This window comes from Cetorhinus maximus, chromosome 13 (assembly GCF_964194155.1).
Source record: "Cetorhinus maximus chromosome 13, sCetMax3.hap1.1, whole genome shotgun sequence".
Lineage (NCBI taxonomy): Eukaryota > Metazoa > Chordata > Chondrichthyes > Lamniformes > Cetorhinidae > Cetorhinus > Cetorhinus maximus.
Window position 1 is genome coordinate 86795866 of NC_135891.1, and position 24945 is coordinate 86820810.

Sequence of the window (24945 nt, forward strand, 5' to 3'; positions counted from 1 at the left end):
AAATAGAAGAATAGCGCAGATGAATACATGGCTTAAGAGTTGGTGCAGGAGGGAGGGTTTTAGATTCCTGGATCACTGGGACCGTTTCTGGGGAAGGTGGGACCTGTACAAGCGGGACGGTCTACATCTGAACCAGGCGGGACTAACATCCTTGCAGGCGGGTTTGCTAGTGCTGTTGGGAGGAGTTTAAACTAATTCAGCAGGGGGAAGGGACACAGAATGTTAGCAGAATAGGGACATATCATAATACAGTAAAACAATCAAGTCAGAGGGAGTACAGCTGCATTAAGTTTCAAGGGAGTAAGGCAAGGCTGGATGGCCTCTACTTTAATGCCATGAGTATTACAGGTAAAACGGATGAGTTAAGGGTGAAGATTGACACGTGGAATTGTGATATAGTAACCATCACAGAGACGTGGTTGAGGGAGGGGCAGGATTGGCAGCTCAACATTCTGGGATATAGAATCTTCAGGTGAGACAGGGGAGGGGGTAAAAGAGGAGGAGGCATTGCATTATTAGTTAAGGAGTCAGTTACTGCAGTAAGGAGAGATGATATCTTGGAGGGGGCATCGAATAAAGCTTTGTGGGTAGAGTTTAGGAATAAAAAAGGGGCAGCCACATTGTTAGGTGTTTATTATAGACCCCCAGATAGTCAACGGGAAATTATGGGGCAAATATGTGCACAATTCGTGGAGGTGTGTAAAAACAGTAACGATAGGGTAATTATATTAGGTGATTTCAACTTTCCCAACACTATGTCTATCCCAATTAATGTTAAGGGCTTGGATGGAATGGATTTCTTGAAATATGTACAGGAGAATTTTTTAGGTCAATACGTAGAGGGTCCAACAAGGGACGGCGCAGTGCTGGACATCATTCTGGGGAATGAAGCTGGACAAGTGGCTGAAGTGGTGGTGGGCAGCATTTTAGTGATAGCGACCACAACATGGTACAATTTAAGTTTGTTAATGACAAAGAAATAGACAAGTTGCAAAAAAATGTTTTGGATTGGGAGAGAGCGGATTTTAGTAAAATAAGGCAGGATCTGGCTGGGAACAGCTACTTGTGGGGAAATCTACAGAAGAGCAGTGGGGCCGTTCAAAAAGGAAATTGGGAGCGTACAGGCTCAACATGTTCCCTCTAGGGTGATAGGAAGGAATAACAAGCCCAGAGAACCATGGATGACCAGAGATATTCAGGATACGATGAGAAGGAAAAGAGAGGCTTTTAGCAGGTACAAGGGATCAAATCAGCAGAGGCATTAGAGAAGCACAGAAAGTGGGTGGAGCTTAAGAAAGTAATTAGGAGAGCAGAGAGGGGATATGAGAAAGCTCTGGCTGGTAAAAGTAGGGAAAATCCCAAGATATTCTACAACTACATCAATGGGAAAAGGATAACCAGGGAAAGAGTAAGGCCAATTAGGGACCAAGGGGGCAATCTATGGGTGGAGCCAGAGGTAGAGTGTTGAACGAATACTTCACATCCTTCTTCACCCAAGAGAATGAGGATGAAGATATCAAACTCGGGGAGAGAGACTGCAAGGTTCTTGAGCAAATTGATATAGGGAGTGACAAGGTATTGGAGGTGTTGGCAGGCTTAAAAGTGGACAAATCTCCAGGTCCTGATGATTTGTGTCCCAGACTGTTGAGGGAGGCATGGGAGGAGATCGCAGGGGCTCTGAACCAAATTTTTAATTCCTCTCTGGCCACGGGGGAGGTGCCAGAAGACTGGAGAACAGCTAATGTGGTTCCGCTTTTTAAGAAGGGTTGTAGAGATAAGCCAGGGAACTACAGACCAGTGAGTCTCACGTCAGTGGTAGGGAAACTATTGGAGAAAATTCTGAAGGAAAGAATCTCTCGCCAATTGGAGAGGCAAGGTTTGATGAGGGATAGTCAGCATGGCTTTGTCAGAGGGAGGTCATGCCTAACAAATTTGATTGAAGTTTTTGAGGAGGTGACCAGATGTGTCGATGAGGGTAGTGCAGTTGATGTAGTTTATATGGATTTCAGCAAAGCTTTTGACAAGGTCCCACATGGGAGACTTATAAAGAAGGCAAATGCACATGGGATACAGGGTAATTTGATAAGGTGGATTCAAAATTGGCTTAGTTGTAGGAGACAGAGGTTGATGACAGAAGGATGCTTTAGTGAATGGAAGCCAGTGTCCAGTGGCGTGCCACAGGGATCTGTGCTGGGTCCCCTATTATTCATCATTTATATAAACGACATAGATGGCTATGTGGGGGGTAGGAATAGTAAGTTTGTGGATGACACAAGGATTGGCCGGGTGGTTAACAGTGAGGTTGAGTGTCTTGAACTATAGGAAGATATAGACGGGATGGTGAAATGGGCAGATAAGTGGCAGATGGAATTTAACCCTGAAAAGTGTGAGGTGATACACTTTGACAAGGAAGTATTCAATGAACCTCATGACACTAGGAAGTTCTGAGGAACAAAGGGACCTTGGCGTGTTTGTCCATAGATCTCTGAAGGCGGAGGGGCATGTTAGTGGGGTGGTGAAAAAGGCATATGGGACACTTGCCTTTATCAATCGAGGCATAGATTACAAAAGTAGGGAGGTCATGTTGGAGTTGTATAGAACCTTGGTGAGGCCACAGCTGGAGTACTGTGTGCAGTTCTGGTTGCCACATTATAGGAAGGATGTGATTGCACTGGAGAGGGTGCAGAGGGGATTCACCAGGATGTTGCCTGGGATGAAACATTTAAGTTATGAAGAGAGGTTGGATAAACTTGGGTTTTTTTCGTTGGAGCAGAGAAGACTGAGGGGCGACCTGATTGAGGTGTACAAGATTATGAGGGGCATGGACAGGGTGGATAGGGAGCAGCTGTTCCCCTTAGTTGAAGGGTCAGACACAAAGGAGCATAAGTTCAAGGTGAGGGGCAGGAGGTTTAGGGGGGATGTGAGGAAAAACTTTTTTACCCAGAGGGTGGTGACGGTCTGGAATGTACTGCCTGGGAGGGTGGTGGAGGCAGGTTGCCTCACATCCTTTAAAAAGTACCTGGATGAGCACTTGGCACGTCATAACATTCAAGGCTATAGGCCAAGTGCTGGTAAATGGGAATAGGTAGGTAGGTCAGGTGTTTCCCACGTGTCGGTGCAGACTTGATGGGCCAAAGGCCTTCTTCTGAACTATGTGATTCTGCGAAAGGGAGGGTGTGGGGTGTGTGGTGGGGTGGGGGACGGAAGAACTTTTTCGTCAAGGTGTCTTATTTCAATGTCATTTCAGGCCACTAGATGATAACAGGCAGAGTGACCTTCAAAATTTTAACTTTTTTCTGGCTGGTTGGAGGAAATTTCAGCCTAATGATTCAAGTAAGGTTGAGACAGTTCAAGGCCAGCCTTAATCCACTTTTGCACTAGTGTTCGTATATATATATATATACACACACACACACACACACACACACACACACGCAACTATACAGGTTGATCAGGAGAAAGTTGGGCACACTCCATACTGTTTAGGTGCAGCACTGAACAGTCTATTTGCGAGTTACAAATGATTCGTGGTTACCTTGTCCTGCTACTTGCAACGTTTTTCTTTCAAACCCAATCGACTGTAAAAATTCATGTGTTCCTTCCAGTTCAGAGATCCTTTCCTTGAGAGAGGGCAAGAGAGAGAGAGAGAGAGGAGAGAGAGAGAGAGAGGCGGGAGAGAGAGAGGCGGGAGAGAGAGAGGCGGGAGAAAGAGAGAGGCGGGAAAGAGAGAGAGAGGCGGGAAAGAGAGAGAGAGGCGGGAGAAAGAGAGAGAGAGGCGGGAGAAAGAGAGAGAGAGGCGGGAGAAAGAGAGAGAGAGGCGGGAGAAAGAGAGAGAGAGGCGGGAGAAAGAGAGAGAGAGGCGGGAGAAAGAGAGAGAGAGGCGGGAGGAAGAGAGAGAGAGGCGGGAGAAAGAGAGAGAGAGGCGGGAGAAAGAGAGAGAGAGGCGGGAGAGAGAGAGAGAGAGGCGGGAGAGAGAGAGAGAGAGGCGGGAGAGAGAGAGAGAGAGGCGGGAGAGAGAGAGAGAGAGAGGCGGGAGAGAGAGAGAGAGGCGGGAAAGAGAGAGAGAGGCGGGAAAGAGAGAGAGAGGCGGGAGAAAGAGAGAGAGAGGCGGGAGAAAGAGAGAGAGAGGCGGGAGAAAGAGAGAGAGAGGCGGGAGAAAGAGAGAGAGAGGCGGGAGAAAGAGAGAGAGAGGCGGGAGGAAGAGAGAGAGAGGCGGGAGAAAGAGAGAGAGAGGCGGGAGAAAGAGAGAGAGAGGCGGGAGAGAGAGAGAGAGGCGGGAGAGAGAGAGAGAGAGGCGGGAGAGAGAGAGAGAGAGAGGCGGGAGAGAGAGAGAGAGGCGGGAGAGAGAGAGAGAGGCGGGAGAGAGAGAGAGAGAGGCGGGAGAGAGAGAGAGAGAGAGGCGGGAGAGAGAGAGAGAGAGGCGGGAGAGAGAGAGAGAGAGGCGGGAGAGAGAGAGAGAGAGGCGGGAGAGAGAGAGAGAGAGGCGGGAGAGAGAGAGAGGCGGGAGAGAGAGAGAGGCGGGAGAGAGAGAGAGGCGGGAGAGAGAGAGAGAGAGGCGGGAGAGAGAGAGAGGCGGGAGAGAGAGAGAGGCGGGAGAGAGAGAGAGGCGGGAGAGAGAGAGAGAGAGAGGCGGGAGAGAGAGAGGCGGGAGAGAGAGAGAGGCGGGAGAGAGAGAGAGAGAGGCGGGAGAGAGAGAGAGGCGGGAGAGAGAGAGAGAGGCGGGAGAGAGAGAGAGGCGAGAGGGAGAGAGAGGCGGGAGGGAGAGAGAGGCGGGAGAGAGAGAGAGGCGGGAGAGAGAGAGAGGCGGGAGAGAGAGAGAGGCGGGAGAGAGAGAGAGGCGGGAGAGAGAGAGAGGCGAGAGAGAGAGAGAGAGGCGAGAGAGAGGCGGGAGAGAGAGGGGAGAGGGGAGAGGGAGAGGAGAGAGAAGAGAGAGGAGAGAGAGACTCAAAAATTTTGATTGCTAATTTATCCAAGCTTTGATTACTCTCATTGACAAGATAATAAATAATAAGTTAATAAATCAATCACAATTTGGTAATTCTGGAAGAACCATAACAGGACAGATGCATAAATAATGAAAGATGGTAACTAGCTAAGCAAGAAACTAAAACAGGTGACAGTGACAGTCGGCTCCACTTTCAATACATCTAATCATTATGGAGCAACAATTAACCAAACTAATATAATGCTGAGCCATTTTGCTAAATCAGTGAGAGGCTGCCATGCTCCCTCCCTCCTCTCCTCCAAGGTGCTTGTTTCAGTTCTAGTCATCAAGATGCCAAACCCTACAGAAGATCCAGGGATCTCTAGTGCCAGAGGACTGAGTTATGAGGTTAAACCATTATTTGAAAAATGGGAGGGGGGAGAAAAAGAGGAAACCTTACAGATAGAAATTGAAATAGAAAAGATTAATTCAGAGCTCAAGTCCAAGTTAAATAATTGTAGGGCAAAAGGGAGATGCAAGTACAATGCTTAAAAGATAAATGTCAGGATGCACGTCATTCAAAGGGTGTAGAATGGTCTTTCCAGTAGGGAAATGGAACATCCCTGGAATCACTCGTGAAGTAGTTGGATACTGTAACAGTGATTCTGTAGCTTTCTCGGAGGTGATGCAATGAATGGATTTAATTGGCTCTCATCTGCGCATACGCTTGTGACAGCTGGAGGCTGGTATTAAGGCAACCTTTGGATAAATATTTGTTACTCATGTTTTTATTCCAAGTCAGGATGGTGTGTGGCTTGAAAGGAACTTGCAAGTGGCGGTGTTCCCTGTGTCTGCTACCCTGGTCCTTCTGGATGATAGAGGTCACAGATTTGTAAGGCGCTGTTGAAGGAGCCTTGGTGAGTTGCTGCAGTGTATCTCGTAGATGGTACACACTGCTGCCACTGTGCATCAGTGGTGGAGGAAGTGAATGTTTGAGATGGTGGATGGGATGCTGGTCAATGCTAATCCCCAGGATATTGGTGGTGGGGGATTCAGCGATGGTGATGCCATTAAATGTCATGGGGAGATGGCCATTGCCTGGCACATGGATGGTGCAAATGTTACTTGTCACTTATCAGTACAAAGCCAAATGTTGCCCAGGTCTTGCTGCATATGGACATGGACAATCGCTGAAGGGATGCGAATGGCGCTGAACATTGTGCAATCATCAGTGAACATCCCCACTTCTGACTTTATGATAGAAGGAAGGTCATTGATGAAGCAGCTGAAGATGGCTTGGCCGAGGACACTACCTTGAGAAACTCCTGCAGTGATGTCCTGAGACTGATTGGTTGCCAAAATTCACAACCACCTTCCTTTATGCTAGGTGTGACTCCAGCCAATAGAGTGTGTTTCCCACCCTGATACTTACTGACTTCAGTTTTGCCAGGGTTCCTTAATGCCACAGTCAGTTAAATGATGCCTTGATGTCAAGGGCAGTCACTCTCACCTCCACTCAAGTTTAACTCTTTTGTCCATGTTTGGAGCAAGGCTAGGAGCTGGGCGGCCCTGGCGGAATCCAAATGGAGCATCAGTGAGCAGGTTATTGCTGACTAAATGTCCCTTGATAGCACTGCTGACAAAACCTTTTGTCACTGTGCTGATGATCAAGAGTAGACAGATCGGGCAATAAACAGCCGGACTGGATTTGTGCAGCTTTTCATGGACAGGACATACCTGAGCAATTCTCCATATTATTGTAGAGATGTCAGTGTTGTAGCTGTACAGGAGTAGCTTGGTTATAGGCATGGCTAGTTTTGGAGTTGAAGTCTTCAGTCCTAGTACCGGAATGTTGTTAAGGCTCATAGCCCCCATGGTATCCACTGCCTTCAACCATTTCTTGATATCATGTGCAGTGAATCGAATTGACTGAAGACTGGCATCTGTGATCCTGGGGATCTCAGGAGGAGGCACCATCCATTTGGCACTTCTGGCTGAAGATTTGCCAGGAAAGCTGCTTTTGTATTTCTTGGCAACTTGCCCCACTGATACCAGACTCTTCACATTTCAGGTGTTGCATGTCCACACAGATCTTTGATGGGATGATTTTTGAGCAGTCGCAGTACAGTTCCTAATTCACACAGGACTACAGCATGGCTTCTGGTTCCATTTAAATTGAGGATCTCATTCAGGAAGTCCAGAGTGGTTCAAAACTGGGAAAATGTCACACTGTTACATTGAGAAGAGAGAATGCCTAGAGTCTGGGTCATGGAGTAGAGGAAGCTTTACTCCACATCTAACAATGCTGTACCTGATGTGGAAGTGTTTGCTGAACTAAGTACCCTAACGTCCATAAATTTCAAAACATCTTTCCAAAAATTAAAAAAATTGCCCTTTCTTTCGCAAGGATAAGAGTTTCTGTTAACTTTGGCACTGCATACCTTTTGAAATGGGTCTCGATTAGGATTACTGATTTACTATGACTGAATCCATTAAATTCCGATTTCTAGTAAATGAGGTTCTGCACTTTTACCAGTGTTTTGTGAGATTTTGTTTTAACTCCATCCATTCCACTATGAAAATTATCAGGCAACCGACATGGCACACAAGCAGCTCAAGCTAGCGCTCCAAACCAAATGGTTTTACAACAGAAAGAAGAAAACTGATTAAGGCTTTTACCTGGAAGACTTTATTTTGCAACTTGATTTTTCTGTATTTCTCTTCACTTGGATTACTGCATATGTTATCAATGTATCTGTCATTTAAAATAAATTTTACATCGTTTAAAGGAATGCAGAGAAACTCTGTTTATTTTTGGGTTTTTTTTTAATATAAGCGGCAGGAAAAAATAAAATATAAAGCTAAAACACTAGAAATGCAATGAGGACGGTCAAAATGTAGACAAACAAAGATGTGTTTCTTATTTGTAGCAGTGGGGATAAGGGCAAGGTCCAAGAGGACGCACACAGAGGGAGGGAGGGAGGGAGGCGGAGGCCGCACACAGAGGGAGGGAGGGAGGGAGGCGGAGGCCGCACACAGAGGGAGGGAGGCGGAGGCCGCACACAGAGGGAGGGAGGCGGAGGCCGCACACAGAGGGAGGGAGGGAGGCGGAGGCCGCACTCAGAGGGAGGGAGGGAGGGAAGCGGAGGCCGCACACAGGGAGGGAGGGAGGGAGGCGGAGGCCGCACACAGAGGGAGGGAGGGAGGGAGGCGGAGGCCGCACACAGAGGGAGGGAGGGAGGGAGGGAGGCGGAGGCCGCACACAGAGGGAGGGAGGGAGGGAGGGAGGCGGAGGCCGCACACAGAGGGAGGGAGGGAGGCGGAGGCCGCACACAGAGGGAGGGAGGGAGGGAGGGAGGGTGGCGGAGGCCGCACACAGAGGGAGGGAGGGAGGGAGGGAGGCGGAGGCCGCACACAGAGGGAGGGAGGGAGGGAGGGAGGCGGAGGCCGCACACAGAGGGAGGGAGGGAGGGAGGCGGAGGCCGCACACAGAGGAAGGGAGGCGGAGGCCGCACACAGAGGGAGGGAGGGAGGGAGGCGGAGGCCGCACACAGAGGGAGGGAGGGAGGGAGGGAGGCGGAGGCCACACACAGAGGGAGAGAGGGAGGGAGGCGGAGGCCGCACACAGAGGGAGGGAGGGAGGGAGGCGGAGGCCGCACACAGAGGGAGGGAGGGAGGGAGGGAGGCGGAGGCCGCACACAGAGGGAGGGAGGGAGGCGGAGGCCGCACACAGAGGGAGGGAGGGAGGGAGGCGGAGGCCGCACACAGAGGGAGGGAGGGAGGGAGGGAGGCGGAGGCCGCACACAGAGGGAGGGAGGGAGGGAGGGAGGCGGAGGCCACACACAGAGGGAGGGAGGGAGGCGGAGGCCGCACACAGAGGGAGGGAGGGAGGGAGGGAGGCGGAGGCCGCACACAGAGGGAGGGAGGGAGGCAGAGGCCGCACACAGAGGGAGGGAGGGAGGCGGAGGCCGCACACAGAGAGGGAGGGAGAGAGGCGCAGACAGACAGAGAGAGGGAGGGAGAGAGGCGCAGACAGACAGAGAGAGGGAGAGAGGCGCAGACAGACAGAGAGGGAGAGAGGCGCAGACAGACAGAGAGGGAGAGAGGCGCAGACAGACAGAGAGGGAGAGAGGCGCAGACAGACAGAGAGGGAGAGAGGCGCAGACAGAGAGGGAGAGAGGCGCAGACAGAGAGGGAGAGAGGCGCAGACAGACAGAGAGGGAGAGAGGCGCAGACAGACAGAGAGGGAGAGAGGCGCAGACAGACAGAGAGGGAGAGAGGCGCAGACAGACAGAGAGGGAGAGAGGCGCAGACAGACAGAGAGGGAGAGAGGCGCAGACAGACAGAGAGGGAGAGAGGCGCAGACAGACAGAGAGGGAGAGAGGCGCAGACAGACAGAGAGGGAGAGAGGCGCAGACAGACAGAGAGGGAGAGAGGCGCAGACAGACAGAGAGGGAGAGAGGCGCAGACAGACAGAGAGGGAGAGAGGCGCAGACAGACAGAGAGGGAGAGAGGCGCAGACAGACAGAGAGGGAGAGAGGCGCAGACAGACAGAGAGGGAGAGAGGCGCAGACAGACAGAGAGGGAGAGAGGCGCAGACAGACAGAGAGGGAGAGAGGCGCAGACAGACAGAGAGGGAGAGAGGCGCAGACAGACAGAGAGGGAGAGAGGCGCAGACAGACAGAGAGGGAGAGAGGCGCAGACAGACAGAGAGGGAGAGAGGCGCAGACAGACAGAGAGGGAGAGAGGCGCAGACAGACAGAGAGGGAGAGAGGCGCAGACAGACAGAGAGGGAGAGAGGCGCAGACAGACAGAGAGGGAGAGAGGCGCAGACAGAGAGTAGGAAAGGCATTCAAATAGATAACCATAGGAATTGCAAGTAATTGAAAAGCAATGTTTAAAAGAGAGAAATTACAAATCAAAATCCAAGTAACAGGCATGAAACTAATCCGAGAAATCAAGTGTACAAATTATTTTATTTATGGAACTGAATTTTTCTAAGCACTGCTGAGAAGAATACTTTTAACTGCTTTACCGCTAGCAGCTTCTTCCTTCTTTCCCACGAAAATTCCAAATTCCCATGAAGTTTAAAAATCATAAAATTGAAGGAATTATAGATGTGGATACAGAGTTAATAATAGCATCTTCTTGGCAGCAAGTTATATGATATCTTGTGGCATGATATTGTACTAGCCATTTCTACCACATCAAGCTTCTGATCTCAACTGTTCTTGAATTGTCAACACTAGGAAAATTTCCAGAGTGGAATGTGTGATCAAAAATGGACACAGATCACAAGCCCTTTTAAACAAATGTGGCTGTGCTTATTTTTCAGAGAAAGTTACAGCAGAAGCTACAAAGTTAAGCCAAAATGAGTGAAAGTGGACAATGCTACTGAGAAGAAGCAAAGGGTATGGTTACCTCACATCACGACAGGAAAAAGCAAGGAATCCAGAGACGCACAGAACTGCTCACAGAGCTCCAGTCAAACAGCAGGGGGATAAAGCTTGGCTCAGAGATGAAAATTACTAAATAAATTTAATGTGAACAATACTAGCCTTCATAATACAAAAAGGGCACAGACACAAGGGAGAAGATGCAAAAAAGATTTACTGTAATTATAGCGAATTAAGAGATTATCCCATCAGGAAAGATTGAGCATATTCCAGAAAAGAGAAGATTGAGTGGTGACCTGACAGAGATCTTTAAGATTATGAATGGGTTCTATTAAGTAGACATAGAGATGTAGTTTCCACCTGTGGGGGGAGACCAGAACAAGGGGCTTTAAATACAAGATATCACTAATAAATCCAACAGGAAATTCAGGAGGAACTTCTTTAGCCAGAGTGGTTAGGATGTGGAACACCCTGCCACAAGGAATAGCTGAGACAAACAGAATATACTTTCAAGAGGATGCTACAAAAGCATGAGGGAGAAAGGATACAAGGATGTGTCGGCTGAGGTGGGGTTAGGTGGGAGGCGGCTGGAATGGAGCATAACCACCAGCATGGACCTCTTAGGCCAAATGGCCTGTTTCTACTCTATAAATGCTTTGTAATGAAATGCAACTGTTAAACTGGTTTATTTATATTTAACAGTTTATTTCACTAGCCACCTAAACCATATGTCAAAGTATAGTTTAACAGTCAATAAAATATTGAAACGAACAGACTATCTGGCAAATAATACATGTTCGAGCTTCCACAAGGCTTGATTTCAGAATCCGAGGCCTATACAGAAATGCAGATGACAAACACAATTACATTTAGGCATTCCCATTGTTGGAAATGAATCAAATGGAAGCAACATTTGTTCTTTACTTACTTGCCAAGAGTTTCACAAGCGATCTTTATTCTCTCTTTATCTTTATTAAATGTGTGAATCATCATTATAGAGGCTCGCACAGGATCCTCAGCAAATTTCTGGATTGGAAACATTAGATCCATTTAGAAAGGATGTGCAACTACAACAACCTGTATTTTTAATATTCAAAACGTTTCACTGAGAAAGAGCAATTACGGACATGAGGCAAGAGGGTTACGAGAGGTGGCTGAAGGCTTGATTGAAAAGATGGTGTGGACATGCAGCTCACCATACAATACATGCAGAATCATTGGCATGCTCCTTACATTTAATACAACAATAGCTAAAGACAACTGATTAAAAATTCAATAGTCCCAACCCCGACCACCAATTTTCACCTTCTGAAATTGATCCTTCCAGGTGCCAATCACCCTCCGGTGCATCACGTGAATGACTCATTATATTCATGGACGCACCTCGATAGCAAATGCAGGGACAATATCCAATTGTCAAGGGCATTAAAGCCAAGCCAGATTCTACTCTCACCTAACAAATGTATTGAAATACATAAAGATAATGGACACATACCTATCTTTGCACTTCCAGCAGGAATCATTGTGTAGAAGTCACAAGTGGAATCTCAGGTTGATTTGTCCTTTCCCAGCCCAGGGGTGCTGAGGCCTGTTGTATAACCCTTACTGCTATGTCAGCAAGTTTCCTGGCCCACCCAATTCCCAGCGCATCTGGGTGCAAAACCAAGAAATTCTCCTCTAGCATTTAGTGTTACTCATTTAAAAACGATTTTTTAAAAAATCCTCTCTTTGAAAAAATTGCCCCAAGAGCCTAAATCGTGACTAGGAGAAATAAAGAGTTTGTACAGAAGACTAAAGTCGGAGGTCAAAGGTAACAGGCTGGCATATAGGGCTGGAGGAGGTTGCAAAGGTTGGGAAAAGCAAGACCTAGAAGGATTTGGAAACAAAGACTTTGAATTCAAAGGTTTGGGAGCTGAAGCCAGCAAGGTTCAGGGTGTCAGGGGATCACAATTTAGTTTTAGCCAGAATTCCAGTCAAGTAAGATGTGTTAAAGTGAACCCAGGCTAACAATAAAGGTCATTTGTGGAAAAAATTTTTTTTTTTTTTTTAAAAATCAAGATTACAGTCAAATGTATTTAAATACTTAGCAGGTTCATGGTTCAAAGTTCTGAAAACTTTTATTTAATATTTACCAGGCCAGCCATAGTTTCTACAGCCTTAGAAACACTGAATATTCCTCCTCCTCTTTCAGGTTTCTTGCTGTTTAAACAACACCCACTCAAATCTGCCCTCACACCACTTGACAGGGAAGAATTTCAGTCTCCTATTCTGCTATAGGCTAGGCACCAATTAAACAATTGGTTCAAACAGCATCAGTGGATGTGATCAGCTATTATGAGGTCAGCACACAAGTCACACAAGGAGTCCCTTAAACACACAAAGCTGATCTCTAACCAATTTCAGTTTCGATTTTAGAAAACTCTTTGAAAGAGTTGGCACAGGCTCAATGGTTTCCTTTGGTGCTGTATCCTTCTTTGATTCTCGGACAGATTTGATGTGAACAACAATATCAAGGTAAAGCCCTGTGCAATACTGATTTTCAGTTTTTCTCCCCTTCTCTGCCATTAAAAATTGAAGTTTTCTTTACATTTGTTCTCAGAATGTGGACCACATTTATGTTAGTTGCCTTGCTAGACTTTTTGAACCAGTTTCTGAGACATTCGCGCTGCTATTTTTCTTGTTAATATGATTCATAGCAGTTTTGTTCTTTTACCACACCTGAATGGTTCTCTGGGACACTTCAGAGGGCAATCATGCATATTGGGTTAAATTACCTCTAGGCCAGCCCAGGAAGGACACTTATGAACCAGCTGGGAATTTACCACAGCCCATCCGGTTTATAGTCATCTTTCTGATTTATTGAAGTTAAGCTGAACTCATTGCTCTGAGTTGCTAGTCCAGCACAATCACTGCACCTATGTTGAATCTGGCTGGGCTATCATTTCACAGGCACTAGGCATGCACTGGTACATCAGCCAAGGATTATTTTTCCCGTACAAGTGCTCAGGGTGCCAGCAAGCTATTTTATCAGGGGGTAAATGCAGTTGAACACTATCCTATTCTCACATGGCACTGACACAAGCTCAGTTTGGCAGAGGTCTCTGGGTAATGGCCCAAAATAGGAATTCTGGTAGATTTCACTCTTCAAGAACACAGATAATTGCAGAATCCTCATGAGTGCCCTACCTAAGACCCAGCAAGCAGTATAGACTGGGATTGAACAATGACTTTTCTGGCCTATGTTGCCTGCTATATCCAGAGAGTCACGAAAGAGAAACCTGTTCTGCTGAATGCCTATGGCAAGGAGCTCAGACATTTCCCTGCAAAATACATCTTGTGATGAACAATGAAGTGCACACTAGGAAACATCAAAAATTAAAATATCAAACCATTCCAACTGAGAATTTATGCAGTGAGTGAATCTTAGAGTATACTGAGGTCACGGCATAAGGGTGCTGTGACAGATTTGTTTTAAATCCATCTCTTTACAAAGGTCAATGGAAAACTGACCAAAGGTCCTTTTAACTATTACGAAATACCACTTAGCTTCAGAATTGCATCTAAAACCTACCATAAGAATGGCCTCCTTAATGTGTGAATCTCTTGCACTTTTGGAGATCGAGGCATTTGTTAAAGGGCAGATAAAGTATACGCCAGTAACAGAGAAGTTGGTGCGGTCTTCCTTCACAGCATTGCTTGGACCCTAGGATCACAATGAAGAACTTTATAATTATAGCTCATCACCACTTCGCTTGACCCCTCTACTGTCTAAATTGTGAGACTGTTCATGAGCGATCCTGTAACGGACAAGCAGAAATTTCCTCCAGCTAAATATTGGGAAACCTAAAGCTATTGTCTTCTGTGCCCACTATAAACTCCATTCGTCAGGCACTGACTCCATCCCTCTCCTTGGCAACAGTCTGAAGTTGATCCAGACTGTTCACAACTTTGGTGTCATATTTGACCATGAGATGAGCTTCTGACCATACATCTGCACTAACATCTATTTCTACCTTCATAATATCACCTGACTCTGCTCTTGCCTCAGCTCATGTGCTACTGAAATACTCTTCTGTCATGCCTTTATTACTCTAGACTTAACTATTCCAACACACTTCTGGCCTGCCTCCCATGTTGCACCATCTGTAAACTTGAGGTCATTCAAAGCTCTCCTGCCTCACTCTTTATTCGCCCATCACCCCTGTGCTCATTGACCTACAATGGCTCCCAGTTAAGCAACAACTTGGTTTTAAAATTCTCATTCTGTTTTCAAATCCCTCCTTGGCCTCACCCTCCCCAACTGTTATATCCTCAAGCCATTCAACTGTCTAAAATATCTGTGCTCCTCCAATTATGGCCTCTTGAGCATCCCCGATTTTAATCACACCACCACTGGCAGCTGTTCTTTCAGCATCCAAAGCCCTAAGCTCTGAAACTCCCTTCCTAAAACCTCTTTGCTTCTCTATCCTCTTTAATGATGCTCCTTAAAACCTCACTCTTTGGCCAAGCTTTTGGTTATCTGGCCTAATATTTTATGTGGCATGGTATCAAATTTAGTTTGATAACGTTCCTGTGAAGCACCTTGGGATGTTTCACTATATTAAAGGTGCTATATAAATACAAGCTGTTGTAGCATACTAACATCAAGAGCATTTGTTCTTTTCTCTATTCGGATATTAAAACAGTACTGAAAAAGCATGGGACCATGACTAGAACGAATGTTGAGACTTCCTGCGTTTTTTTGTTGGGAAGTTTGTACTTTGTTCAGTAAGGCCATTACGGACAAAGCAGAATTTCATTATATTAGTCTGACCTGGATTTATGCCCAAAGTCACTTTTTGCGCTTGAAAGAGTCAAATAATTTGCATTAAGCAACATAAATAACATCACTATTTTCTAAAAAAAATTCTGATAATTCAAACTCAAGTAGCTCCAATTTAAAGCTAACAATGATTGTGCTTTGGAAGCCTGTAATTGACAGTTATGCATTTCTTATGCTGGTATAATAGTGTATTGCTCCATATTGTACAATATTGTCTCTGTCCAGCACAGAATTACTGACCTCAGTACAACCAGGGAGGGGTGATGTCCCAGCACTGCGGCACACAAATAAGACAGTTTGATACTGCTAAAGATGTAAATTTTGGTCAGTATTGCTCAGATGCTATTCTCAATTGAGCCAATGGTTGAGTTTGAAATTTAGGGTTTAAGAAAAACTCTAGTAGACATGGAAAAAACACATTACAAACTATGTCAAAGGTAACCAGGTACAATTTTAAGTCAGTCAAGAAAGACTCCATTTATAATGTAAAATGTTAGTGCAATATTTACCTGACTGTTTAGAGTTTGTGCTTGAGGGAATGCAGCCTCTGCCGTCAGTTCCTTCTTAGCTATATTAAAAATAAATAAAGAATGTTTAGATAACCACTTCACATAATTTCAAATTTTAAAACATAACCCAGCGTCCAATTTGAATCAAGGCAACACCTATACCAGAGGTATTGTGCACAGTGTTGATATGACAGCCTTCTTGTAGACAAATTGATCACATGCTTCTAAGCCTATTCACTGAACTTTCTCTCATAGCATATTAAATTAAGGGCTCCCTCTGCCTTTACCAAGTTCCACTGTTATCTGATTCTGAAATCCACTGTTCACAGTCTGACCACATGGTGGCAGAGTTGGTTCTTAATGCCCTCTGAAGTAACCCAGCAAGTCACACAGGTGTAAAGTTTCAATCATTACCAAATCTAAACCCACTTCTCAAATGCGGGTCCACAGAGACTTTCTAGGGGATGTCTGAAATAATGTGAAAGAGTTCATGATCAGGATAAACAGTCTGCAGTGGGAGGAAGGCACATCCATTTCATTGATATCCGTAATATCTGTTTTCTTAAAGCATTTTCATACAATGGAGCCTTATACATTGTTATAGTTTAGATTGAGGTGGGGTTGTAATTACTGATTCATTTGAAAAAGGCTCTGTCAAGCAAAAGAGTTTGAGAGCCACATTTGACAATGAGGAAGGCAAGATAACAACACAATATAGTTACAGGTAAGGGAGGTCATTCAGACAGTTATTAGCTTATCAGAATAAAAGATACATATTTCTTACCACTGCCTCTAGGGCCAAGATGGCTCCCTCACATTGGAATGACCAGAACTCAATGCCTTACTCCAGATACACCCTGACCAGAGCAGTCTACAGCTTCAGCATGGAGACATGCACACAACGTTTTTGGAAATACAACCAACATCCTACTTAGTTTATTTATTACTACCTCACCATGCGCTAATCAAGCTACTTGTGATCTATTACCAGATTTATCGTTTTCTTGCTCAGGGTACCTTCTGGGAGCCAGAATGTCAAGCAAGTGACCTGCTCAAGGATCACTGTCACAGCCTGACTCCTTGTGCCTATTTTAATCCAACATTTTAAAATGCATTTTTTTTCTTTTCCCATCCCCCAGTCTGGTTTTAACACCATATCCTAAACCCCAGATGGATTGTGTTGGGCATATCAAAAGTAACACTTACAGCAGTTCTCTTACCAACAGCAGTGCTGAGCTATCATACAGATTTAACTCCACCGAATGGTCACCAAGTCTGCTCAGCATATTGGTGGCAATGCACTACAGGCAGCAGTGGAGCTGTGTGGGACGAGGGTGGGGGGGTGACACAGGGAGAAGAGGAAGAGAGAAAAAAAACGCAGAACACCATACTTATTCTTAATTCTTAATTTGTCACCTCATATTGCCTTCACTGCTCCCACCATCAGTGTTTTATAGATTTGTACTTCATTGGGATATGTGTTCACCAATCACAACTCAAGTTTATAAGTGCAAGAATCTATAATCTTACTGCTGGGTTTTAAAATGCCTGCAACACAGCTGTGTGGGAATGTCACCAGCCCAATTATATGCTTTGCTAAATCGTAATGACAACCATGCACTAACTGTAAGGGCAAAAGTCAACTGGTTCAGCACATATTGCTCCTCTTCCTTGTCCACCTACCCTCACTCCGTAAGCTGCTCGATCCAGATGTGTTTCGCCCCCTATGTTGCTTAACTTCCAGCCGAGATAGCGCTGCAGCTGCCGCCATTTGAGCTTCTTCAGCCGGTGGTTTACGAGGTTTCTCTGGCCCTTTGGGTTTGGTTTCTAAGGGTTTTCTAGAGAAGATCACAGAAACAGAATTTGTTTGTCAGTATGAAGTCTCAAATAATTTGAAACCTGTGCCTGCATTTTTATGCCAACAAGCATCCATCTTTTTAGTGAATGCTGCATATAATCAGAGTTTGACATCAATTCTAGCAGAACACAACTCTATAATGCTACAGGAGTCTTCATATATGACAAAAGAGTTTAATTTACTAAACTAGGCATAATGAACACAACTACCTGAAAGTTCCCCTACAAGCCATGTGCCATCCTGACTTAGAACTATAATTTCCATTCCTTCACTGTCGCTGATTCAAAACCTAGAAAACACTTCCTAACACCACTGTGGCTGTACCTGCACCTGATGGACTACAGCAAATCAAGAAGGCAGCTCACATCCACTTTTTCAAGGGCAATTAGGAATGGGCAATAAATGCTGGCCTTGTCAGTAATGTCCAGATCCCATGAGAAAAATAAAAAAAAATTTTAGGAACAGAAAAAGGACATTAAAGTCAATAATCCTACCCCTTCTTCAAGGTTACTCTCACCTATCCATGTACTTCACATGCCTCTTGAATTTGTCTGTTTCACTTGCCTTCTCTGATAACTTCTCAGGCAGACTAACCAGCTGGGAAAGTAGTACCCATGAATGGTCCCATAACACTGTGGTATTGGCATCCATCCACCTTTGAGAGAATCTCGTTTCCTTTTGGGGCTGTCAGCACAGTACCCCTCTGTTTATTTATTACCCAGTGTTTACGACTTTCCAAGTGCTCAGTTTTTCTTCTTACTCTTATTTTGCTATTTTTTAAACTCGTGCCCGTTATTTAATCCTACAACACCGTGAACAACTTTTCTGCATTAATTTTGTCAAGTAGGTCACCTCAGAGTCTCTCTTCGAAAGGAAGTTACAACTTTAACTTTATCATAAGTTAAAATGCTCATACCCAGAGTCAATTTTGTTGTAGACCTCTATGCCATCAAGTATGGTATCATCCTTCACATGGATACACCTGCATCCTGAATCCCAAATTGGGTTAGACCAATGCTCCTTAGCAACAAAAGAACCTCTTTTGATTTGTATTGTATCCATCTGCCAACACATATCAGTATTTTATCTATTTTTAAAAAGTGTGATTAAGCTCTTAGCTGACCATTCATAGATTTTCCCACTGTATTAGCACCCTGTAATCCTGTTCAATTAACCACACATTTGTTCTTTTGCTTCCTCACTCTTATGCTGTCCAACTTACATATGGTTTATCAACTTGTGCAGCAGAATTACAGGAAATTAAATTTGTAACTCTTAAGCAGCAAGATTTTTTCAGGGAAAAAAAAACGAGTGTTTTCAACTGGATTGTACAGTATGTTACCTACTGGACTTCTACCTCCATGGCGTGGGTTCAAATCCGGTACAGACTTACAGGGCGAAAGCCTCCTGTCCACTGGATGAGAGAGCTTCAAGGAAATTATTTTCAGCAGTCATAATCCAACTCTTAAAGCAACAGGATGGCTGGCATGGAAAATTGAAAGATGGCACATTGCTACAGTATATGGCACTCCTCTCAGATTTGAGAGACATTGTTGGGGCAGCTACATCGGGCTGTTCTATACTTGGCCTGGGAGTGCTTAATTATTTCATTGGGTGTCTGATATGGGAAGAGCTCAATTTGAAACACCAACACCCTTCACCTTGATGAGAATAACATTTGGAAAAAAACAGACCTCTCCATGAACCTTACACCATGTCCTGTATAAAAAAAAACACTGGATACATACAAGAGGTTTCAATGCTGTAGTGTTTATGACATCTGAGCCCTGTTTTGCTGAGATCACTCCCTTGCTCCCAGCTAAGCATCATTTCTCTATGAACATGATGCACATTATATTTTGCTATCAGCCTCTATTCCTATTAACTGAGACCATCACACCAATCACGATATCACATTTTTATGCCACATGAATCAAAGAAGAAAATGATCTATCAGTGACAGTGCCATCAGTATTAATATAAGGCAGAAGCCAAGCAATGCCAAAAAGGTACATGGACCAGGAAGGTTCCAAGTCTTGTGCTCGAGTCCGGGTTCTCATGGGCTACACTCCGGATTTACCAACTGTGCAAGCATAAATAGAAGTGAAGTGCAGGCAAGTGGGTGGAAAAAAATTCAGGAATGGGAATCCCAAATAATTTTCCTTCCTACTGTACCCTAGCAGACACCAATGCACCCCTATCGCCATCCAGAGGAACTCAGATGAGACTGGGATTGAACAGAGAACATTGCTGAGCTATTTGGTTTAATTACGTACCGAGCAACACACTTTCAACTGAACCACTTTAAGCACAATAATTCAACCCAAAAAAAACTTGAGGAAAAAGTTAGTTATTTAAAAGTAAAAGGAGCAAAGTAAACAAAATGGAATAGGGATAGAGGTACTAAATGTGGATTACATGGCGCTTGTGGGTGTTTGACACTTTAAGGTTTCTCAACATGGTGAGCTTGTGTCAGGCACAAGGCTGGTTTAAGGTTGAAGCAATTTATTTGTTCTTGATAAAAGCAAAAAACTGCGGATGCTGGAAATCCAAAACAAAAATAAAAATACCTGGAAAAACTCAGCAGGTCTGGCAGCATCTGCGGAGAGGAACACAGTTAACCTTTCAAGTCCGAATGACCCTTCAACAGAACTTAGTAAAAATAGAAGAGAGGTGAAATATAAGCTGGTTTAAGGGGGTGGGTGGGACAAGAAGAGCTGGATAAAGGGCCAGTGATAGGTGGAGATAACCAAAAGATATCACAGACAAAAGAACAAAGAGGTGTTGAAGGTGGTGATATTATCTAAGGAATGTGCTAATTAAGGGTAGAAAGCAGGACAAGCAAGGTACAGATAGCCCGGGTGGGGTGGGGTGAAGGAATCAAAAAAGGCTAAAGGGTAGAGATAAAACAATGGATGGAAATATATTTAAAAATAATGGAAATAGGTAAGAAAAGAAAAATCTATATAAATTATTGGAAAAAAAGGGGGGGGGGGATCGGAAAGGGGGTGGGGATGGAGGAGAGAGTTCATGATCTAAAGTTGTTGAACTCAATATTCAGTCCGGAAGGCTGTAAAGTGCCTAGTCGGAAGATGAGGTGCTGTTCCTCCAGTTTGCATTGAGCTTCACTGGAACAATGCAGCAGGCCAAGGACGGACATGTGGGCATGAGAGCAGGTGGAGTGTTGAAATGGCAAGTGACAGGGAGGTCTGGGTAATGCTTGTGGACAGACTGAAGGTGTTCTGCAAAGCGGTCACCCAGTCTGCGTTTGGTCTCTCCAATGTAGAGGAAACTGCATTGGGAGCAACGAATGCAGTAGACTAAATTCAGGGGAGTGCAAGTGAAATGCTGCTTCACTTGAAAGGAGTGTTTGGGCCCTTGGACGGTGAGGAGAGGGGAAGTAAAGGGGCAGGTGTTGCACCTTCTGCGGTTGCATGGGAAGGTGCCGTGGGAGGGGGTTGAGGTGTAGGGGGTGATGGAGGAGTGGGCCAGGGTGTCCTGGAGGGAACGATCCCTGCGGAATGTCGCCAGGGGAGGTGAAGGGAAGATGTGTTTGGTGGTGGCATCATGCTGGAGTTGGCGGAAATGGCGGAGGATGATCCTTTGAATGCGGAGGCTGGTGGGGTGATAAGTGAGGACAAGGGGGACCCTACCTATCACGTTTCTGAGAGGGAGAGGAAGGTGTGAGGGCAGATGTGCGGGAGATGGGCCAGACATGGTTGAGGGCCCTGTCAACCACCGTGGGTGGAAAACCTCGGTTAAGGAAGACATGTCAGAGGAACTGTTTTTGAAAGTGGCATCATCAGAACAGATGCGACGGAGGCGAAGGAACTGAGAGAATGGGAAGGAGTCCTTACAGGAAGCGGGATGTGATGAGCTGTAGTCAAGGTAGCTGTGGGAGTCGGTAGGCTTGTAATGGATATTGGTGGACAGTCTATCACCAGAAATTGAGACAGAGAGGTCAAGGAAGGGAAGGGAAGTGTCAGAGATGGACCATGTGAAAATGATGGAGGGGTGGAAATTGGAAGCAAAATTAATAAATTTTTCCAGGTCCAGATGAGAACATGAAGCAGCATCGAAGTAATCATCAATGTACCAGAGAAAGTTGTGGGAGGGGGCCGGAGTAGGACTGGAACAAGGAATGTTCCACATACCCCATAATGAGACAGGCATAGCTGGGGCCCATGTGGGTTGATGCCAATGAGGTAGTTTAATTGTGTACTTTTGACAAAGGAGGTTTTTTTTGGGGTTGTTCTGTTAGACTGTTTTAACTGTGTAACTTTAACCTTGTGTGCTTAAGTTTTTTTTCTTTTTAATAAATCTTTTAATGTTTAAAATTCTAAAAAGGTGCTATTGGAGTTCCATGCTTTTGAGGTCAGTAGCTTTTCCTCCTCCTTTTCACAATGTAAATAAGGTTTATGATTAGCGAGACAGACTTCACTTTGGGGTCATGCTTGCTCAGCAATAACACCTGCTGTGATCGTAACAAGTGTAATAGCTCCCCGAGACTGACAAGACCACAATCTAACCCATAGGTGTCCACAGGCTATGCATTTACATACTATGGAGCATAGCAGGCACGGGAGTACATAAAGTTTGGGTCTATCTTTTCAGTAAGGTGCACATATATTACATTGCTGATATAGGATTTATCCTGAAGCAGCCTCTTTCAAACCTCCAGTCCCTCAAAACTGCACAGATCAGTGAATATGAAATAAGAGTTGCCAGCGCTTCAAAAATTGGATTAATAGGGCTCAAGGATCACAGGTTAACCATACCGGATCTATGAAAGCATATCATGACGTCCATTCAGAGAGACTGTTTTCAAAAGTCACACTGCTGCCAGCTCGACAAATTAACAGTAGTGTAAACTGATCTAGTCAGAAAAGAAAAGTCCCAGCCTCCATTCTTGATCTGGACCAAGCAGGTTGATCTTGATTACAGCGACAGTATGGCAATACAATTGGCATCAGTGCCCCCTGCGTTGGGGTCTGGAAGAACATGAGTCAGTCAGAGCTCAGATATCACTATTCAGCACCCCCTGTTGCGTGTGTACATGTAAGGTCAGAACAAAGTTTGACTGTGATGTCTCTTGTAGTTAATCAGCCGATGAAACTCACTGGAAGGTTGGCATGATTAATGGTCAGTCAGATGACGCCTTGCAGACATAAAAAGTGCATGAAATTGTACTTTAGCAAGGAGAGTACAGGAAAAAAAACTAACATTAAAATCTGTAACTTTGGAGCTCAATGCACTCCTTATTTCCTCCAATACAAATTAAAACTTTAGCATCTCTCAGGTATTGGGGCAGCTCCAGTGACTTCCTGTTGCAACATTTACAAGAGGATATTAAACTCCCATCGAGGTTATGACTGAAATGTGACACAGGATTCACTTACAGTCAAACAGAAGGAAAATCTATAGGATGTACACTTCCATAAACAAGGAAGCAAATCACTTCAGATATTCACATCACAATCACAGTTGTTAAAGACCTGACAAAAAAGGCTGAAATCCAAGGCCAACTGAATTACAGGCACCTGCTGTATCTCAGTCTCCACCCAATGAAAGTGAAGTTACGTTTATCCCTTTTGCTCAACTGACTGGAATCTGAATGATGATTAAAGTTTCAGGGAGCCAATCACTCCTTTAGCTCTTCACCAACATCAAACAAAGTTTCAAAATAATTTTTTTTTAAGATCCTAGGTGGTCAAAACTTTGCTCTGCCCCAGTAGCGGTTTTTGCCAACATAACAATAGTGACACTTCAGAAGTAATGCAATGACTGAGACACTCAGACATCTTGATGCTGTGAAAGGTGCAATAAAAAACAAGTTCTTTCCTAATTACAGCAGTGTCATGGAGCTACTAATGCATATAATATTTTGGAAAATATTTTTCTTTTCAAATAGAGGTTTAGTTTGTGGGTGTGGCTTAATTGGATTAAAGCCAGCTAGTCTGGGTGCTTTGATGTGTACTAGTTTTGATATGTAAGAGAGTTAGCGTGCATTTGCATTTTTTGAATAGAGCATTCAAGAAGCAGGGTGAAAATTTTACACCTATCACGTAGCTACCAAGCAATATTTTTATAATACTAATAAAATTGGTACTATGAAAGGGGTTTTATTGTTAGAGAGGTTTAGTTCAGAGGTTGTTGATACAATGAGAATTAACATTCAATGGGCAGTGGTAGGTATAACAAGACAACCGTTTTGGGTGTGCAGAGCAGAGGTAATATGAGATCAAAAAGCAGCTGTAAGCCTTCATTTGGCTCCACAGATATCAGTGAAAAGAACCTCATTTTGAATTCGTAAGGTGAAAAAGCTTTGCCTGGTGTTTGGTTAAGTCTATGGGTTGCTGTTGCCTTAATGGAGATTAGTTTGGGAATTTGTTAAAAGTTACGATAGTAGTAATTTGAAGCTATGTGTACATATATTTTAACTTGTGTAAATTAATAAAATATTTCATTTAGTTTAACGTAAAGCCTCGCGAACTGGTGGTCTGATTCCTGAACTTGTTGCATCTCAAGCATAACACTTAAAATTAAAGGTTATGACAGTTGTTTAAAGTTTCCCTCTGGGATTTTTAAATAACTCCGTTTTACCAACTGCATCGGTCACAACAATTGGGGGCTGCGCCAGGATAAATTATATTTCTAATTCCTCGATTGGTTAGGAATCGGTGAATCTTAAGCTAATGAGTACGAATTTGAATACTTTGAATTCAGGAATTGGTGAGGTATTTTAGAAGTGGTGAGACTGTAAGATGGCTTTGGCAATTGCTAAGACTTGTCTGGAAGTAGAAGAGATAACTCTGAATGGGTTGAAGAAAATAAACAAATGTAAGTTAACAGAGTTGGCGGATAAGTTAAAATTGGGGTTACCTGCGGGGGCTAGGAAATCAGATATAGTTAAAAGTATAGTACAGCATCTACAGTTGGAAGTGAAACCTGACACTAGTGAGTCACAGCTGGAGTAGTGACACTTCAGTTGCAAATGAAGAAGCTTGAATTTGAACAAGCAAAGTAACTGAATAAGCTTGAATTTGAAGCAAGGGAATTAGAAATTGTGAAGACGGAGAAGGAGGAAAGAGTAAGAGAGGGAGAAAGAAAACTTCAACTGAAAATGTTGGCAGTTAGAAAAGAGATGTCAGTAGGTGAGGAAGGATTTATCTCTAAAGTAGAACCCAGAGGGGATATGTTTAAATTTGTACAAGTTCTTCCAAAGTTTGAGGAAAAAGATATTGAAGCATTCTTTATTTCATTTGAGAAGCTAGCTAAACAGATGAAACAGCCACAGGAAAACTGGACATTATTATTACAGTCTAAGTTGTTAGGTAGGGCACTTGAGGTATATACTTCGTTTCAGAAGAAATGTCGGTAAATTATGATGTGGTGAAAAAAGCTATTTTGAGCACATACGAGTTGGTTCCTGAAGC

General features: G+C 44.5%; 1 protein-coding gene across 1 annotated transcript in view; it reads right to left on the bottom strand.

Moving 5' to 3' along the window:
- The window catches only part of ubxn6 (UBX domain protein 6), a 45006-nt gene that overhangs the window by 17472 nt on the left and 2589 nt on the right, over positions 1-24945 (bottom strand). Inside the window, exons 2-7 of the mRNA XM_078555689.1 lie at positions 17335-17489; positions 15652-15710; positions 13892-14023; positions 11249-11346; positions 7604-7679; positions 3536-3620 (exon numbers count right to left, since the gene is read on the bottom strand). Of these exons, the coding sequence (XP_078411815.1) occupies positions 3536-3620; positions 7604-7679; positions 11249-11346; positions 13892-14023; positions 15652-15710; positions 17335-17489 (605 nt within the window). The remainder of the gene's footprint in view (positions 1-3535; positions 3621-7603; positions 7680-11248; positions 11347-13891; positions 14024-15651; positions 15711-17334; positions 17490-24945) is intronic.